The 17626-nt window shown below is 43.2% G+C and overlaps 1 protein-coding gene across 1 annotated transcript in view; it reads right to left on the reverse strand.

The window, feature by feature from the left end:
* Window positions 1-17626, reverse strand: part of LBR (lamin B receptor) — a 67766-nt gene that overhangs the window by 7303 nt on the left and 42837 nt on the right. Inside the window, exons 6-8 of the mRNA XM_006118026.4 lie at window positions 13236-13429; window positions 8371-8425; window positions 6787-6981 (exon numbers count right to left, since the gene is read on the reverse strand). Coding sequence (XP_006118088.3) covers window positions 6787-6981; window positions 8371-8425; window positions 13236-13429 — 444 coding nt within the window. The remainder of the gene's footprint in view (window positions 1-6786; window positions 6982-8370; window positions 8426-13235; window positions 13430-17626) is intronic.

Below are 17626 nucleotides of genomic sequence, written 5' to 3' on the forward strand. Positions count from 1 at the left end.
GATATCAATATTGTCTAGCAACATTACAAATACTTCCACTACTTCCTGGGCTCTTAGAAGACATCTAGGGGTACATTAGAGCTAAGTAACAGCACAGAACACTGAAAGCCAGAATTGGTAACTGTAAACAAACTTTATGGGACTGTGGGAAACGTAGCCACACCCATGATAAATGGACATGTGGCTAACTAAAATCATGACAGACCACAGATGTTGCCAATAGAGAGAGTGCCAGATTAGGGAGGTTCAATCTGTAGAAGGCAAAATCTTTGTTAACTTTTGAAGATGGACAAAAAAAAACACACAAAAGGCCTAGCTGTCAAGTAACAAAAGATTTTATATAGAAGATAGAATGCCACTTTTTAAAATACCATTTTAAAAAGTCACCTTTTTAACACTATAACCACACTTTTAAAAATACTATTATTGTGATAATTTCTCATATTCCTTCTGTTCATTCCCAAGCACCAGAAAAAGCCACTAAAAGCTCATATTTTTAATAATTTTCTTATTTCACTCATTCCTTTTGTCTGACAACTCCCTTAGTTAGTCATCGTACTGCCATTCCTTTAGAAGCGACACTGCAAGTTTAATTCATAGCATACACACATTTCTGCAACTAGTCAGCAAGAGCTGAAGTTTCCCTCCCATTTCCATACTGCCATAAATAAAAGCCAAACTTACTGCCCTCATAATTTTATGTTTAGGGCAAAAAAAATCTACTTTTATTTGTGCATTTGGAAAATTTAGGGATAGCCCATCTTTTATCCCAATTTACCACTGATCCTGCAAAAACCTGATATATATGTTTTAACTTTGCATAAATCAGTAGTCGTACTAGAGTCAAAACTTCCTTTCAAAAATTAAGTTAAACTAGTAGATTTCAAATAAGAAGGCAGCCAAATTAAAAAAAGGTTACTCACCGTGTGCAGTAACAGACGTTCTTCGAGATGGTTGACCCTGTGGGTGTTCCACCTTAGGGGTTTGAGTGCAGCTACATGCCTAATTGAGATCTTTGGTAGCAGTGCCCTCCGATGGGCTGTGCATGTGGAGCAGACAGCACACACGGTACCGCCACTATGCACATGCAGCAACCATACCCTCAATTCCTTCTCTGCCCCAGAAGGTGAAATCAACAAGTCCAAAGCAGAGGGGAGGAAGGGAGTGTGGTGGAGCACCCATAGGGACAACCATCTCAAAGAACCTCTGATACTGCACAAGGTGAGTAACCCTCTCTTCTTCGAGGAGTGTCCAGTGAATGCTCCACCTTAGATGATGACAAAGCAGTACCCATGATGAAGGTGGGCACTTCGGTTAGATATTACTATGCACAGCAGCTAGGACGGTGTGTCCAAAGTGGGTACCTCAGGAGGGATGACTGTCCAGAGCATAATGCCTAGCGAATGTGTGAAAAGAGGATCATGTTGCTGATCTGCATATGTCCATGAGCGGGATGCCGCATATGTAGGCTGTAGAGGCCACCATGGCCCTGGTTGAATGTGCCCATAGCTGAAATGGAGGTGGCTTGGCCAGAGGTGGAATAGACTAGTTTTATACAATCTACTATCCACCTAAATATTCTCTGGATAGAAACAGGCATGCACAGTGATCTCTCTGTGATGGAGACAAATAATCTGTTTGTCTTGTGAATTGGTTTAGTTCTATCCAAGTGAAAACCAATTGCCTGACAGATGTCGAGAATATGCAGTGCAGACTCTTTGCTATCAGCGTGAGGCTTTGAAAAGAAAACAGGTAAGATTATGGGCTTATTACAGTGGAATGGGTTGGGGACTTTTGTGGAACTTAGGATGAGGACAGAGAATGACCTTGTCTTTGTGGAATATCATAAAAGAAAGGTCTGCCATGAGAGCCGTGATCTCACTAATTCTCCTAGCAAATGTGATGGCTATTACTAAGACCACCTTCATAAAGAAGTGAAGCATGGAACATGTCACCATGGACTCAAATGGTTTACAAGAGAGCCTGGAGAACAAAGTTGAGGTCCCATGCTGGGACAGGAGGCTAGGTTGGTGGGTAAGTATTTTGTATGCCCCTCAGGAAACATTTGGTCATTGGATGGGTGAAGACTGATTTATTATCAATTGATTGATGAAGAGCCGTATTGGCTGCCAGATGAACCTTCAGGAAGCAGAACAATATCCCCAACTCTTTCAACTCTAGGATTTATCGTAGAATGGCAGGTAACGGTATTGTGGCTGGTTCTAAGCTTCTTTGTCCTGTCCACCATGAGAATCTTTGCCATTTGTAAAGGTAAGATTTTCTTGTGGCAGTTCAGTAAGATTTGTTTGACTTGACCAGAGCATGTTGTTTCTACTGAGGTGAGCCATTGCAGAACCATGCATGAAGGTGGAGTGCCTGTAGGTTCAGATGATGAAGACACCCGCCTTCCTGAGTCAAGAGATGAGGAAGCAGAGGGAGGAACCATGGTCGCCTTGTGGACATTTGGAGCAGGTAAGAGTACCTAGTCTTGTCTTGGCCACTCCAGTGTGAGAAGGATTACCGTGGCTGTCTCTGATCTGATTTTGTTGATTTTGATGAAGGTGTGGGATGGTAGGGAAGGCATAGAGAAGCATTGCATTCCAAATGCATCTCCCATGTAATGTGTTCCAATGTCCACACATGAACAGTTATGTGGACAGCTCTTGCTGGTTGCAAACAAGTCCACTTTGGGTAACCCCTATTGGGTGAACAGTTGGTGTAGGACTGTGGGGTCCATTTCCCATTCACAATTGAATTTGAAATTCCTGCTGAGGTCATCAGCAGTGAGGCTGTTCTAGCCCAATAGGTATGAGCTCTGCAGAGAGCGAAGAGAGACATCAGTGGTGTTGGCAAAAAGCATGGATCCCTGAAAGAGAAAATCTTCAATGGTGGCCTGGGCCTCATGTAGAAATTCAGACAAATGTAGCCATGACAACCTCATCACCATTGCCATCGCAACAGATCAGAAAGCAGCAGAAATGCATCTAGCATGGCTTGAAGGGCCATGCATGAGATCAGGGTGCTCTCATTAATATTTGCCCTGAATTGGTCTTTTGTCCTCTGCTAGCGCCTCAATAAAATATATCAACTGCTCGAAAATGTGATGCGTGTATCTGGCCACCATGGCTGTATAGTTCGATATGTGCAGTTGTAGAGATGCAAAAGAATATGCCTGCCTCCCCATGAAGTCGAGGCATTTCCAATCCTTTTCATACGGGGTGGTTATCCTCACTGCTTGCTTGCCCCTTTGGTTCACTGCATCAACCACTATGGAGATAGGGGCCAGACGCAAGAAGAAAAAGTCTGCGCCTTGGGTGGGGGCAACATAACATTTGCAGTCTGACCTTTTGCAGACCGGTGGCATTGTGGCTGGTTTTTGCTAGAGTGCCTTGGCGGCGTCCCAAGTGCCAGTTTGTTTGGTAGGGAGGCATGCAATATATTGGTTAATTTGTACTGAGTCTCCAGGAGGCTTATCAATGAGACCTCAAGAACATCAGCCACCCTTCTGTACAGTTATTGGAAGGATTTAAAGTCATTACCTGCTGTGGGAGGCAGAGGCATCAGAGTATCGTCAGGGGGTGGGCGTGAGGAGACTGTAGACTTCTTGTCACTTGAAGGGGCCTTGTCCTCCTCTTGGCACGGAAAGGTATCCAAGGATTGTATGGAGGCAGTCCTTGGTGGTAGAGGAGGGGTTGGTCAAAATTGCATCTGTTGTGGCTGCTGTTGTTCCTGTTGAGGTTGTTCAGGTGAAGAGTGCTTTGGTGTATAGGTACCGAAGAGAGGTTTGTCATCCTCATTGCTTGATAATAGTGGTGTCAAGCCCGCAGGAGAGGACAAGGTAAACCTTCTAGAAGCAGGTGTACCATCAGTGCCAAATAATGGGGTAGTTGGCACAGACAACAACCGCTGAGGAGCTCAGAGTGATAACAGGAGTGGCGCCAGCGTCAACAGTGCTGGTGGAACCGAAGATGGTGGTACCACAGCTACCAGCAGTGCCAACAGTACTGGCTGAACAACAGGCAGTGGTTGTTTCTGTTTTCTTGATACCAGAGGCGACATAGGTACCGATGGTGTAGCATGCAACTTAGGCTTTTTTGATGCTGAGAGAACATCTCTGTAAGGCGTTTTCAACTTAGCCTTCTGGAGTGCCAAGTCAGAGGCAGGTGGTGCTGACTTCAACTTAGGCTTGTCCAGTGCCTTGTCAATTACCCTTGTTAGGTACTTAGATCAATGGAACCATGAGATATTGATGGTCCCGGTACCTCCCTGTCCCGCGCCCTAGACTGGGTTGGTGCAGGGGGTATTTTAGGTGTTTGCCCCCCCTTTTTTTGAGGGGGAGTCACCCTTGCTCGCACAATGAGACCTCTTCCTGGACAGGTCTAGGGAAAAGTCTCTATCAGCAGAGGCCGATGGGGCCACCTTTTCAGCCACAGCCACTGGGGAGGGCTGCCAAGGTGGGGTGGAATGCTCTGGGTCGGAGGCTGGCCTTACTGTATTCTCCAGGGATATCAACTTCAGTTGTAGCTCCCTTGCCTTCCACCTCTAGGCCGTCAGCTGCTTGCAATTTTAGCACCGAGCAGTGAAGTGTGCCTGGCCCAGGCACCAGACGTACTGTGAATGCTCGTCTGAAACAGGAATGGAGAGGCTGCAGGACAGACAGCGTTTGAAACCTGGGGAACCTGGCATTCCAGGGAGGAGGGCTTGCTAAGGCAAAAATGTAGCCTTAACAAGCAAAAAGAGAAGAATTTCAAAAAACAAACACTAACTGTTTTAAACTATTTAACTATAATAACCATGACTAACAGATAACTATGCCACAATACACTACCAGAATACTGGGGGAAAAAAACACAATTATTGTTGGAGAGCACAGCGGTTCCAACCTACACCACCGGCGGCACAGAAGGAACTCAGGGGACAGTTGCTGAGTGTGCATTGTGGCAGCACCGCGTGTGCCATTTGCTCCGCATGTGCAGCCCACCGGAGGGCACTGCTACCAAAAAATCTCCAAGTAGGCGATCAGTGGCACCCAAACACCTAAGGTGGAGTACCCACAGGGACATTCCTCAAAGAACTTTGTGAAAATAATAGGTTGAAATCCACCTCTACCCCTGACTTTCCACTACCAGTGTTTGCAATTTTCTAAACATTTTCTCCCTGTTCTTCTCCTCAAGCTGTTGTTGGAAAGTTCCAACAACAGGGGAAAGCATGAAAGTGACTATACAAAAGACTACCAAATGCTGAAAACTGCAAGAGAAAAATTTTTCCCCATCTTTAAGGACATGGCTATATAAGGTACTTCAAATTAAGGATGTTAAGAAGTGTTACGTGTAAAAATTCACTAATGATGCAGTTGGTAAAAATGTTATCGACGACACGATTAGTCGATAAGGGAAGCACATGATACCAGCTCATGCCGGGTCCAGGAGCTACCCCTGCTGTGGTTCTGCAGTTTAAATGTAGTAAGAAACAGGATTGCCCCTGGTCCAGCAGTCCCTGTCCACAGGGGGGTCCCAGCAAGGCGCTGGAACCCCCTGCAGACAGGGGCTGCAACTAGAGCAGCCTCTGTCCACATACAGTCCAGGCTAACATGGACAAAGGCTGCTTTGTGGCAGCCTCACTTGCCCCTCTCCCACCCCGCACTATCAGAGGCAGCAGCGTGGGTGGGAGGAACGGGAGCATAGAGACAGTACTGGGGACAGCAAGGGGGGGAGGGGGAGGAGAGAGTAGTCGACTCAACTTCTTGCTTACATCCCTACTTCAAATAATGTTTAAGTTTATTATGCAAAGAGTCAACTAAATTTGAGATGCTATCCAGGACTGGTCTTTATAAAAAGCATTCAACTTGCAATATAAATATGGGAAGAGCAAAATGTTAAATATTAGTCATATTGTTATGGGAATTAAAATGTACTTAAGATTTGATTTAGCAAAGGTTTGTTCATACAATACAAGTCACAGTGGGAGAGGTCTAGGTTGGATATTAGGAAAAACTATTTCACTAGGAGGGTGGTGAAGCACTGGAATGGATTACCTAGGGAGGCGGTGGAATCTCCATCCCTAGAGGTTTTTAAGCAGGCATGTCCAAAGTCCGGCCCGCGGGCCAATTGCGGCCCGTGTTCTGGTTTAATACGGCCCCACAGGTAATTTGGCAATATCTATCTTTTATGGCCCCCAACGAATCCATATGTATTGAGATGAATACATTGTAAAATCTCAGTTAATGTCAATTGGTCTAAATCAGTTATAAATATATTTGGACACAACATGTATACTTGATGTTATGTTCCTGTTCATATTTTTTGAACTTAAAAGTTGACAGACAACCTTTATTACCAATAATATGTAATGTACTTTACAATGTTCCTGACATATATTTCAGCTTCCTGGATTTTTTTTTCATCTGGCCTTCAGATATGAAAGGCAGAGTGATTTAACACCTGTTTAGATGTGTCATCCATGTGACAAAATGAAAAGTATGCTGTTTGCAATAAACTTTGCATAAAATAGTTAATTTGCATTTAATTTTAATGGTTCAAAGAATGTCAGGCAAAATGGTCGGCCCTCACACATGTTCACTTCATCAAATCTGGCCCTTTTTGAAAAAAGTTTGGACACCCCTGTTTTTAAGTCTTGGCTTGATAGAGCCCCGACTGGGTTGATTTAGTTGGGATTGATCCTGCCTTGGGCAGGGGGCTGGACTTGATGACCTCCTGAGGTTTCTTCCAGCTCTATGATTCTAAAACAGAAGGGAAGAAAGGTTTGAAATATTTCTCATACACTTACCAGAATTTCCACCAGGTGACAGTTCTTCCTTAGGTGCTTTCAGGGACCGGACATAGAGATAAATGCTCAAAAACACAGAAAAAGTTGCAGCAGAGACTGCAAACTGCAGGAAATGGTCATATAAATAATGAAGCTCAATTTCAAAATATAAAGAAGTTCCTATTGCAGCAACAGTCAGGAGAAAAGCATAAAAACCTTTAAAAAAAAATAAAGTTAACATAAAAGCCAAGCCCCAAAGTAAAAAGAACATAACTTTTAGTACAAAGAGTCCCTCGTTATATTTATACACGCTTTTGTGAAATTTTGAAAAGATTTAAAGATACCTTTACAATGATATAATTATTTAATTTTTTAAAAGCTTCAGAGGGGTAGCCGAGTTAGTCTGTAACGGGAAAAACTTTAAAAAAAACAACCAAATAGTCTAGTAGCACCTTAAAGACTAACAAAACATGTAGATGGTATCATGAGCTTACGTAGGCAAAGCCCACTTCTTCAAATTATTTAATTTTTCAAATCATGTACACAAATAATGGGGTCCACTTCAGCATTTAGCAGAAAAGCAGGGCCTTGATGCATATGCATGGTGACATGCATATAACAGGCTAGGCATCTGGATATTTTTAGGAGTTTACAGCCATAGCCTCTTCAAGGCATGTGCAGCTTAGAACGGACTCCAGACTTATGTTAAGCTCTGAACATAGGCTCTATGAGCAATAAATTCTACCATCACATGTGTTGCTGGCTAGCATTACATGAAGACTTCATTTCAGCTACACACAACTAGACTATGGAAATACAGTCCATCTGGTCTACAATTAATACAAAATGCAGCAGCACACCTCTTCAGCAACACAGGTTAACCCTCATGCACATCAAACCTATCTATTCACTTCATTGGCTCACCACAGAATATTGCATTCAAGTTCAAGATCTCAGTACCTTTCTTCAAGACAAGCAATGATCTATGTGCAGGTTATTAAAAAGCTCCAGGATAAGGACCACTATCTACAGCTACGGTCCCCTGGCAGCATATCTGCCACAGTACTAAAACCTCAGTAGTAGCAGGAGAAACAACTCTTTTGGGAAATCCAGGAATGTGCCTCCCACAGCAACTAACTCAAACCACAGGCTTAGCTGCTCTCCATCCCAGGTGCACATGCATCGCTTCAATCTTACCCTCCTAATAAAAAAAATACATAGATCATTACACATACACCTGAATATAGGGATGTTAGATAATTAATTTAATAATAGTGTAACCACATCAAAATTTAGCAGATACATGATTATTCGCTGTTTCAACAGTCTCCTTGCACTGCGTGAAGAAAAACTTCCTTTTGTTTGTTTTAAACCTGCTACCTATTAATTTCATTTGGTGACCCCTAGTTCTTAAGTTATCGGAAAAAGTAAACAACTTTTCCTTATTCACTTTTTCCACGCCAGTCATGATTTTATAGACCTCTATCCTATTCCCCTTTAGTCTCCTCTTTTCTAAGCTGAAACGCCCCAGTCTTTTTAATACCTTTTCACCTGGGATCTATTCCAAACCCTTAATCATTTTTGTTGTCCTTTTCTGAACCTTACCATTTATCCTGTACTGTAGTCTTCTTCCATTCAAAAGTGGCAGCCCTTCTACAACCTTAGAGGAGAAAGGATTAAAGACTTGATTTTTTTAAATTCAATTCAAATATTTTCATTTGTCCACATGACAGAAGTTCAGTCATAACAGGCAATTAGAGAAACACTATCAACTTGAAAATCTTATTCCTTTCTAAAATTTGTGTATCTTCTCTAGTAACTAGCAACAACTGAGTCATTAACAACTGAAAGCTAGCATGTCCTTCCTCCTCATCACCTGATTAGTTTACTTTGTGTATTTGACAATACTTTTGTATAATGTTAGCTTCCCATTTGTTTTGGATTTTCCATACACTTCAGGGAGTTATTTAGAAAAGAACACAGGAAAATGTGGTTCATAAGGGGAGTCAGGAGCAGATTCAACACCTGAAATTACCTGCACTATTTTTATTTTAAATAGAGACAAGGTAAGTGAGGCAATATATTTTCCTGGACCAACTTCTATTCATGGAGAAGACAAACTTTTGAGCTATGCAGAACTCTTCTTCAGATCTGGGGAAGGTAACCAGAATTTGTATGCTAAATACAAGTTGGGACAGACTTAAGCAAAAAGGGTTTCGAATACATACAACCACAGAAATGTTGGGCCAAAAGGGACCTCAAGAAGCTAAGTCTAGCCCACACCACTGAGGAAATACTAAGGTTTAAGTAAACCTAAATCATCTTTGACATGTGTTTGTCTAAACAAGTTTTTAAAAATCTGCAATGATGGGATTTCTAAAAGCCCCCTGAGACTGGGGAATGCGAGAGGGAGGGAGAACTGCCCCACACTGGCCCTTTAAGGGTTAAAACCCAGCTCTGGGAGAGGGCTGGAGCAGTGAAACCAGCAACAGCCAATTAGGGCCCAGCTGGGACTGTATAAATAAAGGCTCATGGAGAGGTGGACACAGACTTACTTTTGCTCCAGTTGTGGAGCAGGAAGGACTTGGCTACCAGGGAAGCTAGAGGCTTCCTGATGTAGAGCAGAGCAGAACAGGGGAAGCTCTGGCCAGGCAAGCTCACAGGCTGCAGGGCCTGAAGCAAGGCATGAGAGAACTAGGGCTGCAGAGATGCAGTCAGGGTAGGCAGAGGCAGCAGGTCCACACCCCCTTGCCAATGATGAGTGGCCATTTCAGACTGCAGTTTGTCCTTTGGCAGGGGCTAGATGAAGACTGACAGTGGGTCACTGAGGCAAGATGGGCATACAGGGTTGGGGGTTCCCAGAAGGGAAGGATCCCAGAGTGTGGGGGGCACTGCAGCAGGGCAGTACCCAAAGGGAAGGGTGTCACAGTCTAGGAGGGACACAAGTCCTAACAGAGTGGCAGAGCCAGTAACAGCTAACTACAGGCATGACATCAGCCAAAAGGGGGCACTCCAGAACTGAAATGCTAATTCCAAGAGTGACCAGCAGGAGGCACTGCGGCAGTGAGTTACACCATGTAACACCCCCCTTAGAATCCTATTCCAGCACTTACTTACTCTTATAATGGTTACATTTTTCCTAATATTTAATGTAAATCTCCACTGCTGCAGATTAAGATGGTTATTTCTTATCCTACCTTCAGTGGACAAAGAGAACAGTTGATTACTGTCATCTTTATAGATGCCCTTAACATATTTGAAGACTTGCCAGTTTGACCCCTCAGTCTCTTCTCATGACTACATGCCCAAGGTTTTTTAAGTCTTTTCTTATGTCAGGTTTTCCAAACTTTTTATCATTTCCTCCACAGTTGTCTTCTTTTTCCACATTTTTCCTGAAGTAAGCCACCCAGAATTGGATGCGGTTCTTAAGGAGAGGCTTCACCAGTACTGGACAGAGTGGGATAATTACCTCTTATGGCTAATATATAACACTCCTGTTATTCTCGCTCAGAATAGTAACCTTCTTTTGCAACTGCATCACATATTCAATTTGTGATCCACTATATTCCCCAAATCCTTTTTAGTAGTACTACCGTATAGCCAGTTATTCCTCGATTTATAGTGGCGCATTATTTTTCCTTCCTAAATGAAGTACTTTAACACTCCTTTTAGTGAATTTCATCTCACTAATTTCAAACCAATTCTCTAATTTGTCATGATCCTTTTGCATTCTAATTCTGTCCTCCCAAATGATGGCTATTCCTTATCACCATATTATCCTCTCCTTACTTACAAAATTGATAGTTTAACAATTTTTCCAGTAACTTTTCAGGTATCAAATGTAGGCTGATTGGTCTATAATTTCCTGGGTCCTCTTTGTTTCCTTTTTAAAAAGGTATGTTTTATGTTGTCCATCTGCAGTCCTTGGGGACCTCATGTATTCCCCATTCAGTTCTCAAAAAGATGACTAATAGTTCCACTGCTTCAGCTAGTTCATTAAGTATTGCAAGATTAAATTAATCGGGTCCTACTTACTTGAAGACATCTCACTTGTGTAAATAGTCTTTAACCTGTGTTTTTACTTTTTTTGGCATGTATTCCTTCTTGTTGCTAATATTAATTGTGTTGAGTATTTGGTCAACATTAACATCGTTAGTGAAGACTGAAGCAAAATAGGCATTAAACATCTCAGGCATCTTGGTATCAGTTATTAGCAATCCTTCCCGCACTAAATTATGGCTCTATACTTCCTTTTGCCTCTTGTTCCTCATATATTTAGCAAAAGTCATAAAGGGTATTAAGTTCATTAGCTGTAACTCATTTTGCGCCTTAGCCTTTCTTTGTCCTTATTGTTTATGCCAGGGGTGGCCAACCTGTGGCTCTGGAGGCACCTGTGGCTCTTCTGCAGCTAATACATGGCTCTTGCTCAGGCCTGACTCTGGAGCTGCAGCTATAGGTGCCGACTTTTCAGTGCTCAACTTCTGGCTCCATATCCTCCTCCAAGCATATTGCACCCTCGCTCCTTCCCTACCCCACAGAGCCTCTTGAGGGCCATGAAACAGCTGATTGCAGTGGGCAGGAGGTGCAGGGAAGGAAGAGGCGGCACTGATTAATGAGGCTGCTGGTGGGTAAAAGATGCTGGAGACGGGAGAGGAAAGCACCTGTTGGGGACTGCTCACAAATTACTGTAGCTCTTTGGCAATGTACATTGGTAAATGGTGGCTCTCTCTCAGGCTCAGGTTGGCCACAACTGGTTTATGCTATTGTGTATAATGCCTGTGCTTTTTGCTCCTTAGCAATGTGTCCATGTTTCCATTTTTTTTGTGGGACTCCTTTTTTATTTTAAGATTACTGTCTACTTCAAAAAAACAGACAACAATACTGAAATCCTGTTTCCCTTCATTTTTCTTCCCCAGAACCGTATCTCTCTCTCTTTAAGTTTGCTAAAATCCGCTTTTTGAACTCAATTGTTCTACTGCTTTCACTCCTTCCTTTCCATAGGGTCATGAAATTTACAATTTCATTATCACTTTTATACAAAGTGCCTTCCATCTTCAGATTTGCTTTCAATTTCTCCCTAATGTTATTTCCTCCACTTCATGAAACAAAAAATTATTCCCAACACATTCCAAGTACTTATTGGAAACTGTTTTGCCATTCTACTTTCCAGACAAATTTCTGGCTAAAGTCTCTAATTAATACCATATCTTATGTCTTGCATTCTTCTCTTGATTTAGGAGCGCTGCATCCCATCTACCTCCTCTTCCTGTGCCCTCCCCCATGTAATAAGATGTTTTGGTCTTTTATAACTTTTCTTGTGTATGTTCCTTCAAGATCAGCAATTGTCAGATTTCACCCACATAGTTTTGGGGCATTTGATACACTGGATCTGAGAGGCATGTGTAGAAACGCAAAATCTGGAAAGGTGTGCTGTGGTAGTTATTTATCATTGTAGCACTACAGATATGTCTGCAGGTTTTGCTGTTGTTGTTCTGAAAAGGTCTGGTACTGTTTTGAGTTGCTCGGTCTTGGTCTGTGGGGAGCTTGTTTCTGACAAGTTTAGTAAAATGGGGGAATATTTGAAGGCCAGAAGTGGGGTGGGGGGTAATTTTTTTAATTGACTAGATTTCAAATACACCAAGTCCCTAGAAAGAACTCTTCAAATATTATTTTACGGGCAAGAAAAATAAACAAGAAAAGATGGACAGATATGCAAACATTAGCTATGTTTACATAAACTTTCAAGGAATTTCTATAAGAACAGGTGTCTGAAATTTCACTGAAATTTATGCTTAAAGTGGGAGGTGGCAATTTTAAGACAAGAATTACAAAGTCAGAAGCTTCTATTTCCCAGAGTGGCATCAATGAAGAGTCCAATAACAGATCTTCTCCAGTTTAAAACAGACAAATTAAGGAATTGTTGACTTGTACAGAAATTGCCATTTCAAACTAGACCATCTTTATTCCAGATGTGGGCAATATCTCATGTTTCAGAGAAAGGGAAAGAACAATATAATTTACTCGTCCAACTGTGATATATGTATGAATGTGACCGTTAGGAATGAATTCCTGAGTGAGCAACTTTGCAGCAATGAAGTAAATAATCTCCCTTCTACTTGATGTAGTAGTAGAATCAACAACAAAAGCCAGTAAAAATGTAATGCTCAAAACTTGTCATATGACATTTTTCCAAAACTCTATCAGTACACCAAATCCATCTGACTACTTAATTTCTTTAAAGTGTACTGTAGGTATGGGGATATATGATCAGGAATCACTTTTGGCAGCAAGTGTTTTCAAGCTGGCAGTTGTGTAATTTAAGCTTTCAACAAATCTGCAGTAGTTATATTCTAATGTAGTATTTAGTAATCGGCTTAATAATAATATTTCAAATAATAAAATCAAACCTTGTTTTAACCCAACCCACAAAACAGTAACCTCCCAGAACGTATTTATTATGAGAAGATTACCTTTCCAATTGGCAATAAGGAAAACAGAGCTTGAACAAAGAACCACAGAAGAACACCACCAAACACTCTGGTCTCCCACAAACTACCAAATACTGGCAAAGGAGCGAAGTTCATAACACTGGGATCTTCCTGTTTGCACATCAACAGCAAATAAAATACAGTGGCAGGCAGGAAAAATATCATGCAAAAGGCTCCTGTAAACAAAAACCACACAACGGTAAAAGATAAACTTCAAAGAATAGCATGTAGTGCTATCAAAGCTTACCAATGTGTTTGCAACAGTTGTGTTACTCACAAGTAGAAAAGTCATCCTAAACAAGTGACAGTTTGTACTATGCTATATAGATTACCTTAAAAAAAACACAGAAACAAAGCAGTCCCTCTAGAGTTGGAAACAAACTACTATTAACAAAGAATGTTGTTAATGATGCTGGGTCCAGGAGCCCCCCCCCCCCCACCCCCGTGGCTCTGCAGTTTAACTGTAGGAGGAGCCGGGCTGCCTGTATGTCTGGTTCTTGCTACATTTAAACTGCAGAGCCACAGCAGGGGGAGCTCCTTCTGAGCACCTTCCCTTATTGACTAAATCATGTAGTTGATACAAATTGTGTCAACTACCCAATTACCTTCCTCTTAACATCCTTACTACTCATAACTGTTATTTATGTCCATTCCAATCACATGTGTGCGCATACATATGCACAGAGGCGGGAAGATTTTTCCCAACTCAGATCCCCATAGGGTCAGTCTGGGCGTTGCTGCCTCCACAGTGCTTAACATAAGTCTATGTCAATCTGCCCCCTCCTCAGTTCCTTCTTTCCAGCTATTCTGACAGAAGGGAAGGGGCATGGATATTGGAATGGATATGAACGACATCTAGAAGAACAAGTTACAAGAAGGTAGATAACTTTTTTCTTCAAGTGCTTGTCCATGTGCATTCCAATCAGGTGACTCATTAGTCCAAGTTCAGATGGTGGGGTCAGAGTCTTGCACTGACTGAAGCACTGCTCGTCTCCAAGCAGCATCAACCCCAGCCTGATGGGTGATAGCATAGTATTCAGCAAAAGTTTGTATAAACAACCAGGTTGCCACTCTGCATGTTTCCTGAGTGGGGCAGGAAATCTGTGGATGAAGCCTGGGCCCTGCTGGAGAGAAGGCTGAGTGCAAGTGGAGGCAATTCTGTGAAATTGTAGCAGTCTCAAATACATGCTACTATTCATGATGAAATGTGTTGGGCTGATAATGGCTGACCTTTCATTCAGTCCACCACTGCTACAAATAACTGTACTTTCTGAATGATTTTGTCCTCTCGACATAAAAAGCTAGGGCCCTCCACACATCTAGAGAGTGTAGTCTCTGTCCCGGGCGCTAGAGTGCAGCTTGGGGTAGAATACCAGAAGAAACATGTCCTGGTTAACGTGGAATTGTGACATTATGTTAGGGAGGAACATCAGGTGTGGTTGGAAGTGTATTTTGTCCTTATAGAAAATCATACCAGAGGCTCTGATGTTAGGACCCTAAGTTCTGACATCCTCCTAGTGGAGATTATTGTCACCTTACAGGAGAGGTGGAACTGGTGGCCAGTGGTTCAAATGGCAAGCACATTAACCTGGAGAAGACTAAATTGAGGTCCCAGGGTGGCACTGGTTGTCCGACTGGAGAGTCTGTTAAGGCCTTTTAAGAATCAGATAACCAAAGGGCCTGTAAATACTGAGCAACCTTGTGCACCAGGATGGAAAACTGATGTAGTGGCTAGACCAGACCCTTACAGAGAAGGCTGAAAGCCCTTTCTGTTTGAGGTAGAAGAGATAGTCTTACCTCCTCTTAGTAGTGGCATTGACGTTAGCATTGGAAGATAGCCATGTTGTATCATCAACCAGATTGAAAATCTCTTCCACAGATGTGGCAAGTGATTCTTGTGGAAGGCTTCTTGTGCCAAGGAGAACTTGTCTGAGCATGAGAGCTCAAAGGGGTTTAGCCACGGAGCTTCCACATTGTGAAGTGGAGCAACTCGAAGTTTGGATGCTGAAGGCAACCATGGTCTTGTGTGAGCAAGTACCGGAACAGTGCAAGCAAGACCGAGGTCTTCATTGACTCATCCAGGAGGGAGATGTACCAGTGTTAGCGGGGCCAGGCTGGTGCTATTAAGATTGCCTGAGCTTGATCCCTCCAAATCTTGGAGTACCTTGTGGACAAGTAGTAGGAGTAAAAGGTGTATAGGAGATGTTTCTCATCCAAGGGGGAGACCATGTCCATGCTGGAGCCCAGGCTGTGGCTTTGGAAGAAGCAGAACTGCTGGCATTTCCTGCTATGTTATGTGGTGAATAGGTCTAACTTGGGAAAGACATTCACCTCTGGAAGACTGATTGTGCAACACCCAGGCAGAGAGAGAACCTGCTGTGGTGGTCCACTAGCTCATTCTGTACACCTAGGAAGTAAGAGGCATGCAGATGTATTGAATGTTCTAGACAGAAGACCCAGAGTCTGAGGGCTTCCTGACATAAGGGAGAAGAGTGTGCATCCCCATTTGTTGATATAGAATATTGTGTTTCTGTGATGACAGAGGGTCTGAAAGGTTTGGCATGCCAGGCACATTGCCCTCAGTTCTCTGATGTTTATGTGGAGACCCTGAGTTCTGCTAAATGGACCTTCCTCATCCTCTAAGTCCTGCACATCCATCACTAAAGTTTTCAAAAGTGTGGCACCAAGGGGACCCCTGAGCAAACCTCCTATTGGTTCAGGCACCACAGAAGGGAGTCTAGCACCAGGGAAGACAGTGTTATTGGTCTGTCTAGTTTGACCCGGGCTGGTCAATATTCAGGTGCCAGCCATGAATGAAGGAGTCAGAATGTCATATCACACATTTACATATCTTCATGTGACCCAACAATTTCTGGCAGTTCTGTTTAGTGATAGTGAGGAACTGCCTGAGACCCTGAATGATAGCAGTGATAGCCTGAATCCTCACTTCTGGGAGGTACGTTCTCGCGTAGGTCAAGTCCAGAACTGCCCCAATAAACTCTATTCTCCAGACACGGCCCAGAATGGATTTCACCTTATTGAGGAGACCAGCTAGGGTTGTGGAAGGTGGCTCTGATGACTTTCACATGAGCTTCTACCTGATTTCTGGAACAGCCCTTAATGAGCCAGCCTGTACCTGAGACATGTGCAGGAATGCAGCAATAACTGCCATGCACTTTGTGAATACCCAAAGTGCTGTAGGCAGGCCAAATGGAAGTATTGTAAACTGATAATGGGTTTGATTGACTCACAAATCTGAAGTATTTCCTGTGGGGCTGATAAATCGTGATGTGAAAGTATACATCCTTTAAGTCAAGGGTGGCATAACAGTCTGTTGGATCCAGATATAGAATGATGGAGGCAAGGCAGACCATGCAGAACTAGTGTTTCTTTACAAATTTGTTGAGTTCTGACTGGTCCAGAATGCGCCAAAGGCTACCATTGACTTTCAGCATTAGGGAGTAAAAAACCCCTGGGCTCCTCAGGATAGCTGACAGCTCTGGCGCGGATTGTGGATGCAGAAACAGCACAAACAATGGTGTAGACGTCGGTCCCAAGGGCACAGATGTTGATAATGATGCCTCAGATGGGACAAAGATGCCAACACCACAGATGCTGACCAAGTGCCTTGGCTCCTGCCATAGGCATGGGGTCTAAAAGGGCCACTGGGTGGGTTTCTGCTATTGCGGTACCCATTGTTCTAGTCAGAGCTCTTACTGCTCTGAGAGGAGGAGTGACTGCTCCAGCTGCACTCAGAGTGATAAGAGTCTGACTCTGATGCCTCTGAATATGAGGCCCAAGATGGAGCCATGCCCCTGGAAGTGAAACATTTGAGTCTCTCCATTTGCTCCTGTTCACGAAACTTGGTGAGGGGGAACAGCATAACATCATCACCAGTTTACAACAGAGTGCAACAGGGAGATGGCGGAAGTGCTGGTGCAGTCTAGCTTCTGGGTGGCAAGAACAGGGATGTAAGGGTGAGGATGTCCTCGGCCGGTGCCAAGGGGCAGAATGGTCCTGGCATGCACCAGGAAAGAGTTCAGACACCTTGGTGATGTCTTTCTTCAGCACATGATCCCTTGAAAAGAACATCAGCATGCTACACACTGTGAAAGAAGTGCTCAAGGGCAGTGCTACAGTGCTGGGGTCCAACTGGGGCTGGAGCTCAGCCTTTATTAAGAGGATTTTTAGGTGCTGTTCATGCTTTTTTAGAAAGTCCTTGGTCAGAATTCCTTGCAGTGGTCTTTCTGGTGACCCTTCACCCAGGGCTCTGGAGCAGGATGTGTGGGGGTCACTTTTTGGCATGCACTTTGCACAGTCCTTGCATGTCTTCAAACCCAGCAACCACAGCATACCATGGGAGCGGCAGGAAA

This window comes from Pelodiscus sinensis, chromosome 3, assembly GCF_052426305.1.
Source record: "Pelodiscus sinensis isolate ZL-2025 chromosome 3, ASM5242630v1, whole genome shotgun sequence".
NCBI classification, from domain to species: domain Eukaryota; kingdom Metazoa; phylum Chordata; order Testudines; family Trionychidae; genus Pelodiscus; species Pelodiscus sinensis.